The following is a 16,742-nucleotide window of genomic DNA, read 5'->3' on the forward strand; positions in this document are numbered from 1 at the left end:
AGGGAATTGAGACTTTCATTCTTACAAATAGAATACCTACATCATTAGTGAATACACTTAATTTACTTGGTTGTATCCCAGGAGCATTTTTTTGATTTGGCCTTTAGTAGGACTTTTACTTTTATCAGACAGCATGCCTCTTGCGGTTAGATTCTTATATTTGATTATATATAGTTTTATGTTGGTTGGTGATCTCTTTTTAATGACCTTAAAAAAATCTTCTCTTAAATAAAATTTAAAAATTAATTTTTATTAGCTATTCCTTGAACGAGAGCGAGCAGCCCAGTTGGCAGAAAGTAAAACAGATGAATTGATCAAAGATGCTCCAACCACTCAGCATGATAAGAGTGGAGAATGGCAAGAAACAAGTGGAGAAATACAGTGGGTGTCAACTGAGAAGACAGATGGTACAGAGGAGAAACAGAAGAAGGAGGAGGATGATGAAGAACTTGACCTCAATAAAGGTATATTTATTTTGAGTGGTATATACAAATTGAGAATAATGACCGGATTTTGTTTTTCTTCAGAACCTATTTTAATTTATGTATTATGGTCATAATTTTGCTGTTACTTAATTTATTCAACCCAGACAGTCTTTTCTACATTAGTGCTCTTGTATTTCTTTACCAGCTTCACAGCGGCCGGAAAGCAGGTGGTACAGTGGCAGGTATGCGGCTATTGGAATAGTATGGCTAGCCAGGTCCCTTTCTGTCACACAGCGTGCCTTCCCTGGCCTTTCTTCCCTGTAAAACAACAACAGAAAACCAAACCCGTTGCCATCAAGTTGATTCTGACTTATAGCAGCCCTATGGGACAGAGTAGAAGTGTCCCAAAGGATTTCCAGGGAGCAGCTGGCGAATTCAAACTGGCGACCTTTTGGTTAGCAGCCAGTCTCTAAACTACTGCACCAAGCAGTTGACCAATATGACCCCTAAAGGCTTTTCCAGTTTTGAAAATTTGAGGTTCCTCACCAGTCTCACTTTAAACCTACATCTATTGTCATAAACTGCAGTAGTAGTTTTCAAATGATAATTCGTAGGTGACAGGCAAATAAGGAATATGCTGGATTAGTCTTTAGTAATCAACCATTTAATGAGTATCTACTGTTGTCAGACATGGTGATACCCTAAAAACCCTGTACTGTACTTCATCATTAATACAAGCTCTACAGAATAGCCGTTTGTAACTTCATTTCACTGACATTAAATAATTTAATTCAACACAGCTAGGAGGAAATCACCAGCAAGGGTTGGTTACGTAGTTTTATGTGCTCCTTTTTTTATGTTGGCTGTTTCCCAAATCTATTGTCGTTACTTCTTATTAAGTTGTAAGAAATGTCTGTTCCATGTTCAAAGTTTTGATGTTTCCTTCGTTATAAAGATATTTTTGGTTTATCAGCCTTTTTCTTTTTCTTAATAATAGCTTTATTGAGATATAATTCACATACCATAAAATTCACCCTTTTAAAGTATACAGTTTAGTAGTTTTTAATATTTTCACAAGCTTGTGCAATCATCATTGCTATCTGATTCCACTGCTAATACCACCTCAAAAAGAAACCTCATAGCCATTAGCAGTCACTCCTGTTTTTCCCTCCCCTCAGTCCCTAACCAGTTACTGTTGAGTTGGTTCCAACTCATAGCCACCCTATAGGACAGAGCAGAGCTGCTCCCGTAGGGTTTCCAAGGAGCGCCTGGTGGATTCGAACTGTCAGCCTTTGGGTTAGTAGCTGTAGCTCTTAACCACTGCATCACCAGGGCTCCCCATAGCCCCTGGCAACCGCTAATCTACTTTCTGTCTTTATGGATTTGTTTATTCTAGACATTTCATGTAAATGCAGTCATATAATACATGGTCTTTTGGGATGGGCTCCTTTTACTTAACATAATGTTTTCGCGGTTCATCCAGATTGTGGATGTATAGGTACTTCATTCCTTTTTATGGCTGAATAATAATCCATACTACGCGTATCCCACCTTTTGTTTATTCAGTCATTAGTTAATGGACATTTGTTTGTTGTCGCTTGTCTTGTCGGCTATTAAGAATATTGCGGCTGTGAACATTCGTATACAAATTTTTGTGTGGACTTGACGTTTTCATTTCTCGTGGTATATAGTTAAAACGGTGAAATTGCTATGTTATATGGTAAGTATATGTTTAACATCTTGAAGAGCTGCCAGACTGTTTGCCATAGTGACTGCACCATTTTACATTATACCAGCAGTATGTGAGGGAATTTGAGTTTCTTTTCATCTTTAACAACACGTTATAATTTGTCTTTTTAAGTTTTTTTGTTTTTGTTTTCACCATCCTAATGGGTGTGAAGTGGTACTTATGATTTCGTAACCACTGATGTTGAGCACCTTTTCATGTGTTTAGTGGTCATTCGTATATCTTTGGAGAAATGTCTCTTCAAATTCTTTGCCCATTTTAAATTTCAAATGGAATTATTTGTCTTTCCCTTTTTGGGTTGTAAGATTTCTTTATATAGTCTCCATACTAGTCCTTATCAGTTACATGATGTGCAGATAGATTCTCCGATTCTCTGGGTCAGGTGGTGTCCTTTGACACAGGTTTTTGGTTTTGAGGAAATCCAGTTTGTTTTTTGGTTCATCATTTGTGCTTGTATTATTTTATCTAAGAAACCATTGCCTAACCCAAGGTCATGAAGATTTATTCCCATGGTTTCTTCTAAGAGTTTTATGGTTTTTTGCTCTTAAATGTAAGTTTGTGGTCCATTTTGAGATAGTTTTTGTTAGTTGGTATTAGATAGACTACCCAGTTGTCCTAGCACTGTTTACTGATGTTCAGCAATTTTAAAGAAAAGACAGCCAACAGAATGAGTGATTTTGTGGGTTTTTTCTTTTTGGAGGTACTGTTATAAATTTGTTTTTAAATGTTCTCAGCCCTTCAGCATGCCGGCAAACACATGGAAGACTGCATCGTGGCCTCATACACAGCACTGCTTCTTGGTTGTCTCTGCCAGGAGAGTCCAGTAAGTAAATCATTCAGTGAAGATGCCAGGTAACAGCTTCAGGCCAGCACCTAATTAAACTACCTGTGATTTTGTTTTTTCCTACTTATATCCGCTTTCAGGAAGGCTTTCGGCTGGCTATACAGTTTATTTTTTAAAGTAGTTTTCTTTATTCACTATGATAGAAAAATAGCAGGAAAATTTCTGTTTCCAATAAGTTCTTTTAAATTACTTAAATAGTTTTGTTTCCTACACTCTAAACATGTTCATTCTCTTTCCAGTGTAGGTTTTACTAAATAAGATTTAGAATGAAATTAACTGATTTTCATTTTATGAAAGTACATTGTTGATATTTGTTTTTACTAGAACTGATTTACCTTTCCAAGTTGGTATTTGTGATTAAAAATGCTGTTATGAAAAATAAGTTGGTCGGAGAGCTTCTAATGTCATGGGGAAGGAAATATTTACAGACATAAAATTAAAAATTAAAATAGCATAAAATGTTACAAACTTCTGAATATCTGTGAACTCGTTAAGGTGCATTCCAAGGTAAGAGTGCTCGGGACCTAGTGAGAGCTCTTGAACAGTGGGTGAATCTGTTCAGATGCGTCTGGTTGGAGTTAAAGAAAGCCTGCTCTAAAACTGGGACTCAGCCGGCTTAAACAAGATGGAAGAGTCTAGTTTGGGTTAATTCACTGCCTCAGTTGTGTCATTAAGGACTGAGGTCATTTCTCTCTTTAAACCCTACTGTTCTCTGCATGTTTTCTTGTCCTTTGCTAGCTCTCCTCGTGGCCCCATGCTGGCTGTAGATAGTTGTCTCATCTAGTTAAATAAGGTCCAGCGGAAGAGGGTGTCTCGTCCTTTGTGTTTCTTTTTAAAAGCAGAGTGTTTTTCCGTAGAACCTTCCCTCATAGATGTCCCCTTATATGGGCCAGTCACTAACCAGGAAAAGAAGATTACTCTGACTGGTTGAGATCATCGAGATGTACCTATAAGGCATATGAGTGTCTAAGACAGTCTGGCTCAGTCGGCACAGAAGTGGAAGGTTGTAGTTATTGGGACAGTTTTTCCTTGAAAAACCAGAAGTAAAGTGGTACATGAACGGGGACATCAGAGTCATTTTGAGTGCTCCCTTTAAAATGGGAGGGGGGCACTGGTGGATATTTTTAAAGGGAGGGTCCACTAGGAGTCCCTGGGTGGTGTACATGGTTAATGGGCTCAGCTGCTAACAGAAAGGTCAGAGGTTGGGGTCCACCCAGCGGTGCCTCAGAAGAAAGGCCTGGTGATCTGCTTTGAGAAACCAGCCGCTGAACACCCTGTGGAACACAGTTCTAATTTGACACACGTGGGATCACCGTAAGTTGGAGTTGACTCAGCAACTTGGGTGTTTCCACTAGCAAAGCTGGATATAAAAACAGAAGGAAGATTATTAATGGGGAAAGAAGGATTGGTTGTTGTCGTTGTGTGCCATTGACTCATAGCGGCCCTGTAGGACAGAGTAGAACTGCCTGATGGAGGTTCCTAGGCTGAAATCCTTATAGGAGCAGATTGTCAGGTCCTTTCTCCTGTGGAGCTGCTAGTGGGTTTGAACCGCTGACTTTTCAGTTAGCAGCCAAATGTTTAACCATTGCACCTCTGGGACTCCTAAGTAAGAGTGGAGGGTTGGCTTTAGTAGGGAAAAATGTCCATCTCTTTTCTGAAGACAGAGGAGTGGATACAAAGAGTATAAGGATGATACCCAAAACCAAACCAAACCCACTGTCGTCGAGTCAGTTCTGACTCATAGCAACCCTATAGGACAGAGTACAACTGCCCTGTAGAGTTTCAAGGAGCGCCTGGCGGATTTGAACTGCTGACCTTTTGGTTAGCAGCCGTAGCACTTAACCACTACGCCATCAGGGTTTCCATAAGGATGATATGAAGAGCTTAATTAGAGGTGTTCATGCTAGCACCTTGTGAATGGGTCCACTCACCCAGGCACATGTCCTCATTTTTGTCATCTGTATTGCAGTTTTCTGTATCCATTCTTCCAAGTCCTATGTTTCTAAGCCTTTCTCTTCTGTCTCTTCCATGTTTACATCATTGTCAAGGTCTGATCTGTATGCGCACCTGCTGGTCCCTTGTGGCCCTTCCTGGCACCAGTGCTTTCAGACTGAAGACCAAAGCTCTCATCTTCTCCTGAGACCCTTGATCCCCCTTTCTGATAATCTCCATCAGTCCTTTTCCTTATTGCCGGTGACAAAACTTGAGTGCCATATGAGAAGGGAAACAGAGGGAAAGAGGGAGAGGCCTCAAATAAACAGTGATCTGCATAATATTTACATTTAAAGATGTTTAGGTATTCTGTTTTGCATACAGTCTAGTTTCAGTCGTTATCCAATCATGTTCTTTCTTAAGTCATGTTTCTTTAAATTGTGTTATTACCACAAGTCATTCATCTTGGGCCATCTTTCTCATGTTAATGAATTCCTCTTCATGTTTTTCTTTATCTCTGTCTCTGATTATATGGCTCATAAGTTGTAGGGAATGTTGTGAATTCATAGAGCCCAAGTGTCTTCGTTGCTTTGGATATTATGATTAACCCCAGAAAGCAAGCTGATACCACCAGCTGTGAAGGAGGTTGGTTTTCTCAGTGTGTAAGGGAAAGAGAGAGACAAGAAAGCAGGTGGCAAGCAACCAAGGTGCCTATCAACGGATGAATGGATAAATAAATTATGGTATATTCACACAATGGAATACTGTGCATCGATAAAGAACAGTGAGGAATCTGTGAAACATTTCATAACATGGAGGAACCTGGAAGGCATTATGCTGAGTGAAATCAGTCACTTGCAAAAGGACAAATATTGTATAAGACCATTATTATAAGAACTTGAGAAATAGTTTAAACTGAGAAGAAAACATTCTTTTGTGGTTACGAGAGAGGGGAGGGAGGGATGGTGGGAAAGGGGCATTCACTAATGAGATAGTAGATAAGAACTACTTTAGGTGAAGGGAAAGGCAGCACACAATACAGGGGAGGTCAGCACAATCGGACTAAACCCAAAGCAAAGAAGCTTTCTGAATAAACTGAATGCTTCGAAGGCCAGGGTAGCAGGGGCAGGGGTTTGGGGACCATGGTTTCAGGGGACATCTAAGTCAGTTGGCATAATAAAATCTATTAAGAAAACATCCTGCATCCCACTTTGAAGAGTGGCGTCTGGGGTCTTAAATGCTAGCAAGCAGCCATCTAAGATGCATCAATTGATCTCAACCCACCTGGATCAAAGGAGAATGAAGAACACCAAGGACGCAAGGTGGTTACGAGTCCAAGAGACAGAGAGGGCCACGTGAACCAGAGACTACATTATCCTGAGACCAGAAGAACTAGATGGTGCCCGGCTACAGCCGATGACAGCCCTGACAGGGAACACAACAGAGACCCCTGAGGGAGCAGGAGAGCAGTGGGATGCAGACCCCAAATTCTCATAAGACCGGACTTAATGGTCTGACTGAGACTAGAAGGACCCTGGTGGTCATGGCCCCCAGACCCTCTGTTGGCCCAGGACAGGAACCATTCCCGAAGCCAACTCTTCAGACATGGATTGGACTGGACAGTGGGTTGGAGAGGGATGCTGTTGAGGAGTGAGCTTCTTGGATCAGGTGGACACTTGAGACTGTGTTGGCATCTCCTGCCTGGAGGGGAGATGAGAGGGTAGAGGGGTTAGAAGCTGGCGAAACGGACGCGAAAAGAGAGAGTGGAGGGAGAAAGCGGGCTGTCTCATTAGGGGGAGAGTAATTGGGAGTGTGTAGCAAGGTGTATATGGGTTTTTGTGTGAGAGACTGACTTGATTTGTAAACTTTCACATAAAGTACAATAAAAATTATGATTAAAAAAAAAAGCAGGTGGCTGTATACAGTCAGTGCTGTCTTATGGTTAAGGCAGCAGATATAGGCAGCTCAGGAGAACCTGGTCTCAATTTCTATTGTCCACTGTTAGTTCTTCCCTCTTCGGGCCTGGTACCTTGCAACTGTCAGTCTTCTCAGGTCATCCTACCCTTCCTGCTCTCTTGATTCTCTCCATTCCTGGAGACTTGCTCACTGCCACTATAGTTCCTTAAAAGCAATTCTGATCATGTAACTCCTCCCTCTAGGCTTCAAGTCCTATAGGGAGTGACTTTTTTATTTACTACCATGAGATACCAAAATTAAGACTGCTTCTCCAGTTTCCAAACTTTAATAAATTTCCTAAACAAGCCATGCTTTGTCACACCTTTTTTGAAAAAGAAATTTTGTTTTGTTTTCAGTGAAGGTTCACACAGCAATCTAGGTTCCTGTTCAACAGTTTCTCCACAAGTTGTTCAGTGACATTGGTTACATTTTTCACAGTACGTGAACATTCTCATTATTTTCATTCCAGTTCCGTTTCCATTCATCTAGTTTCCCTACCTCCTTATATCCTCACCTTTGTCTTATATGCCTTTCTTTTTGTACCTGCTGCCGTCTTTAAATTCTGTGACCATCCTTCCTGTTGCTCTAGCCACTATGTTTCATTCTGTAGTCTGTTGGTAGAAAATAATTTGATTGAGATTAATGAAGTGCTTTCATCTAAAACCTAGACTCTAGTAATTTATTTCTATTATGAAAGTGTACTTAACTGCTGTTTTTCCCGCTGGCCTGATATGCTTCTTTTGTAGAAAGCGGTTCAAGAAGACATTCTTAAATCCAGCTTTTCCTTAAATCTGTGGTTACCATTGCAAATGCCTTTATGATGATATTCTCCATTTCAGTATATTTTAAAATACATATATAAAATAGCTAGGACTTAGCTGCAAGGTTTGTTACTTAGTAGGAGTAAATGTGCACTTGGCTTACAGCTGGAAACCCGTGGTAATATTTGGTGGGAGGCTCAGTTTGAATGTAGATGATTGATAAAGTATACCTTAGCACATGGTGACTTTAGCAACATTTTGATTAGCTCTTTTCTGAAACTGTAGTTATACCATTATTTTGCTTTTTTATAATTTCAAAAGTACTCTGGCAGAAGGGTTTTTTTTTTAAAAAAAAAAAAAAGGAAGTGCGGGGAATGATATGTAATCTCTCATTCCCTGTCCCCACCAAAAAAATTTGAATCAAAAGCCCCCCCTTTGCCTTGTGTTCCCAAACTCAGGACAACCTATTTTCTTTTATGCTTTTTATTATAGGTGAGCCTTTTGAGAAGAGCTGTTCCTTTGATTCTTTGTGAATGTTAAAAACATTTTTTTAATTGTGCTTTAAGTGAAAGTTTACAGTTCACATTAGCTTCTCATACAAAAATTTATACACACATTTTTAGGTGACCCTAGTTGCTCGCCCTGTAATGTGACTAAACACTTTTCTTTTCCACCCTGTATTTCCCGGGTCCATTCATCCAGCTTCTGTCCTTTCTGCCTTCTCATCTTACCTCAGGACAGGAGCTGCCCATTTAGTCTCACGTATCTACTTGAGCTAAGAAGTTACTCTTCAGGAGTGTAATTTAACGTCTTAACATTCCAGTCTAATCTTTGCTCGAAGCGATGGCTTTAGTTTTGGGCTAACAGAGTCCTGGGGCCATGTCTTCTGGGGTTCCTCCAGTCCCAGTCAGACCATTAAGTCTGTTGTTTTTTTTTTTTAAACAAGAATTTGAGTTCTGCATCCCACTTTTCTCCTGCTTCATCAGGGACTCTCCGTTGTGTTCCCTGCCAGGGCAGTCGTTGGTTGTAGCCAGACACCATCTAATTCTTCTGGTCTCAGGCTGATGGAGTCTCTGGTTTATGTGGCCCTTTCTGTCTCTTGGGCTCATATTTTCCTTGTGTCTTTGGTGTTTTTCATTCTCCTTTGCTGGAGTTGGCTTGGGACCAATTGGTACGTCTTAGATGGCTGCTTGCTAGCAGAACATTTTAAAAATAAACTTTGTTATTCCAGTTGACCTAGATGTCCCCTGAAACCATGATCCCCAGACCCCTGTCCCTGCTACTCTGTCCCTCAAAGTGTATGGTTGTACTCAGGAAACTTCTTAGCTTTTGGTTTAGTCCAGTTGTGCTGACTTCCCCTCTATTGTATATTATCCTTCCCTTCACCTAATTCCTATCTGTCAAGTTAGTGAATACCCTTCTCCCTCCCTTCCCATCCTTGTAACCATCAAAGAATGTTTTCTTCTGTGTTTAAGTCTTTTCTTGAATTCTTGTAATAGTGGTCTTATACAATATTTCTGCTTTCGCGACTAATTTCACTCAGCATAATGCCTTCCAGATTCTTCCATGTTACGAGATGTTTTGCGAATTCATCGCTGTTCGTTATCGTTGCGTAGTATTCCATTGTGTGAATATACCATAATTTCTTTATCCGTTCATCCGTTGGTGGGCATCTAGGTTGTTTCCATCTTTTTGCTATCGTGAACATGGATGTGCATGTATCTATTCGTGTGACAGCTTTTATTTCTCTAGGATATATAGCTGGATTGTATGGTAGTTCTATTTCTAGCTTTTTAAGGAAGCACCAAATTGATTTCCAAAGTGGTTGTACCATTTTACATTCCAATCAGCAGTGTATAAGCGCTCCAATCTCTCCACAACCCCTCCAACATTTATTATTTTGTGTTTTTTGGATTAATGCTAGCCTTGTTGGGATAAGATGGTGTCTCATTGAGGTTTTGATTTGCATTTCTCTAATGGCTAATGATGTGAGCATTTTCTCATGTATCTGCTAGCTGCTTGAATGTCTTCTTTGGTGAAGTGTATGTTCGTATCTTTTGCCCATTTTTTAATTGGGTTATTTGTCTTTTTGTTGTTGAGATTTTATAATATCTTGTAGATTTTAGAGATTAGATGCTGATCGGATTTGTCGTAGCCAAAAATTTTTTCCTAGTCTGTGGCTCGTCTTACTCTTTTGGTGAAGTTTTTGGATGAGCTTAAGTGTTTAAGTTTTAGGAGCTCCCAGTTATCTGGTTTCTCTTCTGGTGTTTGTGCATTGTTAATAATGTTTTGTATTCTGCTTATGCCATGTATTAGGGCTCCTAGCCCTAATACATGATCCTTATCATTTCAGATTTTATATTTAGGTCTTTGATCCATTTTGAGGTTTTGTGCGTGGTGTGAAGTGTGGGTCTTGTTTCATTTTTTTTTGCAGATGGATATCCAGTTACGCCAGCACCATTTGTTAAAGAGACTGCCTTTTCCTCAGTTATTGGACTTTGGGCCTTTGTCAGATATCAGCTGCTCATACGTGGATGAATTTAAGTCTGGATTTTCAATTCTGTTCCATTAGTCTGTGTATCTGTTGTTGTACCAGTACCAGGTTGTTCAGATTATCGTGGCAATACAATAGGTTCTAAAATCAGGTAGTGTAAGGCCTCCCACTTTGTTCTTTTTCAGTAATGCTTTATATACCTGGGCCTCTTCCCTTTCCATATGAAGTTGGTGATTTGTTTCTCCATCTCATTAAAAAATGAGAGTTGGAATTTGGATTAAAATTGCGTTGTATCTGTAGAATGCTCTGGGTAGAATATTTTCACAATGTGAGTCTTCCTCTCCATGAGCAAGGTATGTTTTCCCACTTAAATAGGTCTCTCTTGGTTTCTTGCAGTAGTGTCTTGTAGTTTTCTTTGTATAAGTCTATTATGTCTCTGGTTAGGTTTATTCCTAAGTATTTTATATTCTTAGGGGCTACTGTAAATGGTATTGATTTGGTGATTTCCTCTTTCAAGTTCTCTTTGTTGTAGTAGAGGAATCCACCTGATTTTTGTATGTTTATCTTGCATCCTGATACTTTATTGAAACCTTCTATTAGTTCCCGTAGTTTTCTTGTGGATTCTTGGGGCTTTTCTATGTATAAGATCATATCATCTGCAAATAGAGATACTTTTACTTCTTCCTTGCCAATTTGGATGCCCTTTATTTCTTTTTCTAGCCTAATTGCTCTGGCTAGGACCTCCAGCACAGTGTTGAATAACAGTGATGATAATGGGCATCCTTGTCTGATTCCAGTCCTCAAGGGGAATGCTTTCAGACTCTCTCCATTTAGGATGAAGTTGGCTGTTGGCTTTGTATAGATGTACTTCATTGTGTTGAGGAATTTCCCTTCTGTTGCTATTTTGCTGAGAGTTTTTATCATGAATGGGTGTGGAACTTTGTAAGATGCCTTTTCTGCATCAGTTGATAAGATCATGTGGTTCTTGTCTTTTGTTTTATTTATGTGATGGATTATATTGGTGGTTTTTCCAGTGTTGAAACATCCTTGTATACCTGGTATGAATCCCACTTGGTCATGGTGAATTTTTTTTTTTTTTTATGTTGTTGAATTCTATTGGCTAGAATTTTGTTGAGGATTTTTGCATCTATGTTCATGAGGGGTATTGGTCTGTAATTTTTTTTTTTTTTTTTTTTGTGGTGTCTTTACCTAGTTTTGGTTATCAGGGAAATGCTGGCGTCATAGAATGAGTTTGGGAGTATTCCATCTTTTTCTATGCTTTAAAATACCTTTAGTGGTAGTGGTATTGGCTCGTCTCTGAAAGTTTGGTAGAGTTCTCCAGTGAAGCCGTCAGGGCTAAGGTTTTTTTTTTTTTTGTGGGGAGTTTTTTGATTACCTATTCCGTCTCTTCCTTTGTCATATGTTTATGTTTTCTACCTCTGTGTGTGCGAGTTTAGGTTGGCGATATGTTTATACGAATTTGTCTGTTTCCTCTAGATTTCCAAATTTGTTAAGAGTACAGTTTTTTGTAGTATCCTGTTACGTTTCTTATAATTTCAGTTGGGTGTGTTGTGATATTGCCGATCTCATTTCTGATTTGGGTTGCCCATCTCATTTCTTATTTGGGTTGTTTGCTTCATCTCCTGTTTTCCTTTTGTCAGTTTGGCCAGTGGTTTATAGTTTTTTGTTTTTTTAATGTTTTCAGAGAACCAGCTTTTGGTCTTATTAACTCCTTCAGGTGTTTTTCTGTTCTCTATTTTATTTAATTCTGCTCTCATTTTTATTATTTGCTTTCTTCTGGTGCCTGAGGGCTTCTTTTATTGCTCTCTTTATATTCGAGTTGTAGGGTTTATGCTTTGATTTGGGCCCTTGTTTTTGGATGTGTGCATTTATTGCTATAAATTGACCTCTGAACACTGCTTTTGCTGTGTCCCAAAGGTTCTGGTAGAAGGTATTTTCATTCTCATTTGATTCTGTGAATTTCTTTATTACATCCTTAATTTCTTCTGTAACCCAGGAATTTTTGAGCAAGATATTGTTCAGTTTCCATGTGTTTGATTTTTTTTTCCTCATTTTTTCTGTTCTTGATTTCTATTTTTATTGTTTTGTGGTCAGAAAAGATGCTTTGTAATATTTCCATGCTTAGGATTTTCTTAAGGCTTGCTTTATGGCCTAATATGTGGTCAATTCTGGAGAATATTCCATGTGGACTGGAAAAGAAAGTATATTTGGCTGCTCTTGGGTGAAATGTTCTGTATGTCTGAAGTCTAGGTGGTTGTTTGTGGCATTTAGATCTTCCGTGTCTTTACTGAGCTTGTTTCTGGATGTTCTGTCCTTCACTGAAAGTGGTGTACTGAAGTCTCCTACTTTTATTGTGGAGCTCTTTCTCTTTTCAGCGCTGTTACAGTTTGTTTTAAGTATTTTGGAGCCCTGTTGGTGGGTGTGTAAATGTTTTTTATGGTTATGTCCTCCTGTTGTATTTACCCCTTTAATCAGCAGATAGTGTCCTTCCTTATCCTTTGTGGGGGATTTTACTTTAAAGTCTATTTTGTCAAATTAATATTGCCATTCCTGCCATTTTTTGATTGTTGTTTGATAATACATATTTTTCCATCCTTTGAGTTTTTTTTTTTTTTTGGTTGAGTTTTAGTTTGTGTCTTTTGGTCTAGGGTATGTCTCTTGTAGGCAGCATATAAACAGATCAAATTTTTTTATCCATTCTGCCACTCTCTGTCTCTTTATTCATGCATTTAGTCCATTTACATTCAGTGTAATTATTGATCCATATGAGCTTAGTGCTGTCATTTTGATGTATTTTTGTGTGTGGTGTCCTGTGATGAGTCGTTTTTCTTTATGTATTTTCACCTTTTTCATTGTAGATTTTGTGTTTGCTGAGTCTTCATGTTTTTTATTTTGACTTATAGGATTGGTAGCTTCCTTTGTGGTTACCTTAACATTTACCCATTTTTCTAAGTTTAAACCAAACTTCTCTTTCTTTATGTCACCTTGACTTCCTCTCCGTATGAAAGACCTCGGTGACTACGTTTTTTTGTCACTCTTTTTTAATGTTGTTGTTTTTGTCATAATGACATCTCTGTTTCCTATTTTCACTGTTTTAGCTTTGATTTATTTTTGCGATTTCCCTATCTGGGTTGATATCTGGTTGTTCTGTCCTTTGTTCTAGTCTTGGGCTGTTACCTGATGTTATTGATTTTCTAACTGGAGAACTCCCTTTAGTATTTCTTGTAGTTTTGGTTTGGATTTTGCAGATTCCCTAAACTTCTGTTTATCTGAAAATGTCCTAATTTCGCCATCATATTGAATGACAGTTTTTCTGGATATGTAATTCTTTGCTGGCAGTTTTTTTTCCTTCAAGGCTTTATATATGTTGTCCCATTGCCTTCTTGCCTGCATGGTTTCTGCTCAGTCGTCTGAGCTTAGTCTTATTGACTCTCCTTTGTAGATGACTTTTTGTTTATCCCTAGCTGCTCTTAATATTATCTCTTTATCTTTGGTTTTGGCAAGTTAGATTATAATATATCTTGGTGCCTTTCTTCTGGGATCTACCTTGTGTGGGGTTCGATGAGCTCCTTGGAGAGAGATCTTCTCATCTTTCACGATATCAGGGAAGTTTTCTGCCAACTAATCTTCAACAATTCTTTCTGTGTTTTCTGTTATCCCCTCCTGTTCTGGTACTTCAGTCACTCTTAGGTTATTCCTCTTAATAAAAGTCCCACATAATTCTTAGGGTTTCTTCATTTTTAAAAATTCTTTTATCTGATTTTTCCTCAAATAAGTTAGTCTCAAGTTCTTTATCTTCAGTCTCACTAAATTCTGACTTCCGTTGCATCAATTCTGGTCCTCTGACTTCGTATTGAATTGTCTGATTCTGAAATTTTATTGTTAATCTCCTGGATTTCTGTTTGCTGTCTCTCTATGAATACTTGCAGCCTGTTAAATTTGTCATTGTGCTCTTCTCTAATCTTCTTAAGTTCCTCTTTTGCCTTGTCTGTGTGTTCTTGGCTTGTTCTGCATTTTGCCTGATCTCCTTCCGGATCTCTTGAAGAGTTCTATATATTAATTTTTTGTATCCTACCTCTGGTAATTCCAGGAAGTTCTTTTCATCTGGAAGATTCTTGATTCTTTGTTTTGGGAGCTTGCTGAAGCCGTCATGGTCTGCCTCTTTATGTGATTTGATATTGACTGTTGTCTCCAAGCCATCAATAAGTTACTGTATTTATTTTCTCTTTGCTTACTGTGTCCAGAAACCCTGGTGGTATAGTGGTTAAGAGCCACAGCTGCTAACCAAAAGGTCGGCAGTTCTAATCCACCAGGTGCTCCTTGGAAACCCTGTGGGGCCGTCCTCCTCTGTCCTGTATGGTCACTATGAGTCAGAGTCGACTTGACAGCAGTGGGTTTTTGGTTTACTGTTTCCTAGTTTCTTATTTTATTTTCTTTTGATATGCCCAAATGGTCTGCTCATGTGGGCCAGTTTGATTATTGGTGCCTTTGAAGCTCTAATGTCCTGTCACCTGGTGGTTTGATCTGTTACTAGGAATGTGAGCCCAGGTGTCTGTTTACTTTTCTTGTATGGATTCAGCTCAGGTGTCCAGGTTGTTTGCTTTGGACAGGGGTGATTGGTGTAGGCACAAGTATCTGACTGCAGTAGGGGGCCATACACTAAGCAAGGCAGGGGCTGACAGCAGCCCCCGAGTATCTGGGAGGAAGACACATCTGTGTTCCCTAGAGCACATAGGTGGGTGGGTTTTGCAGCCGGATTATGGACACCCAATGCTGGTTGGCTCTCAGGACTGGAAGGCATCACTTATTCTTGGACTCCTGTCGTGGGTGGCTAGGTGGTATGGGTGGAGTCACCAGTTCTCAGGTCCCTGATGTGGGTAGGTGAGCACCCTGCTTTATAGGCAGAGCAGTATCCAATGTTACAAATCTGCCTCTTCACCATATAGGTGATACAGTCGAAGTTAGGCTTCATGTATATACCCTATTCTACTGTGCTAATGAGGGCCTGTGCTATTGAAATGGGCCCACACAGGTCTGTGCAGGGGTGAAAGGCATTCAGAGTCCATGGACCCCTTATTCTGTGCTTAGGCAATGGAGGTGCACCTGCCCTGAGCTTCCAACTTAGGGGAGCTGGGGGATTATTGTTTTCCTGTTTTGTTAATTTTTTCCCTCTCCAAAGCTGGGAGAATGACTCGGGGCACATCACGGCTCCTGTTTCCGGCCCAGGGGATATAGCTGTTACTGAAGCTGGCTCAGACCTGGTGGAGAGCAGGGAGGGGTCAGGTAAATGAGAGAGAGGTTTTTCCCAAAGGGGTGTTTTTTGATTCGTGCGGTAGGTTAGACACAAGTACTTATCTTTTGCTGATTGAGCGCCGCTTTCGCTGCTTTTCATTGGTTCTGGAGGTGTGAGTAGACTGTCCGCCGCTCAGTCTCTCCTGATGTGAAAAATGTGTCCGAGCACCAGTGTTTGCCTCACCGTGCACACCAAGCTGATCCAGCCTGTGAGTTGTAGGTTCTCGCCAGGTCAGGTCTGGCAAATCCTTGCTGCTTCTGAACTGTCTCTCCCTCCCCCTGCTGTTCAATCCAATTCCTTAACTTTGCTTTTGATGTTCAGGGCTCCTAGATTGTCATATATGATCAATTCTCTTGTTTTTTTCCAGTCTTTGTTGTAAGAGGGACCACGAGAACCATCTGACTACACCTCCTAAAACATTTTTTAATATAATAAAATAGAACAGTTTTCCAAGAAGGTCAGATAGCTTCCCTACCGTTAGTTTATAGTTTGGCTGCTGCTTGCTAACAGTGAAGGAAAACACCTTAATCTCTTCTGGCATTGTATAAGAAGGCACATAAATACTTTTTAATCTCCATATCATAGATTATATTAGATCACTGCCTTTCCTGTCCTATGTGATCAGTTGAATTCACCTAAGGAGCATGAGAAATTTTCTTTGAGCCTTTCCTTTTTATTCCAGAGAAAAGTAGCTCTTACATGAGTACATCGTCATGTGTACCTTTTTTAGCCTGCAGCCCTCCCCCGCAACGCATTTCCCCTAACAGAGCAGTTGTTATTTCAGACATTTTTCTGTGCATTTACAAAAACAAATAAGCATACAAATGTTTCTTTGTAGCCTTAGTTGGCTTTACCTTTTTCTTTTCTGAGGGTAGGCGAGATAGGGAAAGGACCTGCACACGAGCACGGACTCTCTCTTTCTCTCTCTCATGTGTGCAGAGTAATAAGTGTTAAGGAAAAATGAGTGTTAACCCAGGAGTTCAAGGACCTTGTAGGTTTGCAGCAGGATGTGTTCTAAAACTAACACAGTGCAAGGTGCAAGCTTGTGTTTTCTGTGGGCTGACCAGTGCTTCTCTCTGCCTGCTCAGATCAATGTGACCACTGTGCGGGAGTATCTGCCAGAAGGGGACTTTTCCATAATGACAGAGATGCTTAAAAAATTCCTCAGCTTCATGAATCTTACTGTAAGTAGCTCTTATTGCAGCTTACGTGGTTTTAAACTTAAGTATGGTACATTAATGACAATAGAAATAAAAATACTATGGCCAT

General features: G+C 39.7%; 1 protein-coding gene across 3 annotated transcripts in view; it reads left to right on the forward strand.

Annotated features, from left to right (window-relative positions):
• WAPL (WAPL cohesin release factor) overlaps nt 1-16,742 on the forward strand; it is a 93,586-nt gene that overhangs the window by 74,294 nt on the left and 2,550 nt on the right. For all 3 annotated transcript variants that reach the window (XM_010598255.3, XM_003418595.4, XM_023558568.2), the window contains exons 16-18: nt 257-464; nt 2,907-2,995; nt 16,562-16,657. In XM_010598255.3, coding sequence (XP_010596557.1) covers nt 257-464; nt 2,907-2,995; nt 16,562-16,657 — 393 coding nt within the window. The remainder of the gene's footprint in view (nt 1-256; nt 465-2,906; nt 2,996-16,561; nt 16,658-16,742) is intronic.

The sequence above is a fragment of the Loxodonta africana genome, chromosome 8 (assembly GCF_030014295.1).
Source record: "Loxodonta africana isolate mLoxAfr1 chromosome 8, mLoxAfr1.hap2, whole genome shotgun sequence".
Classification (NCBI taxonomy): domain Eukaryota; kingdom Metazoa; phylum Chordata; class Mammalia; order Proboscidea; family Elephantidae; genus Loxodonta; species Loxodonta africana.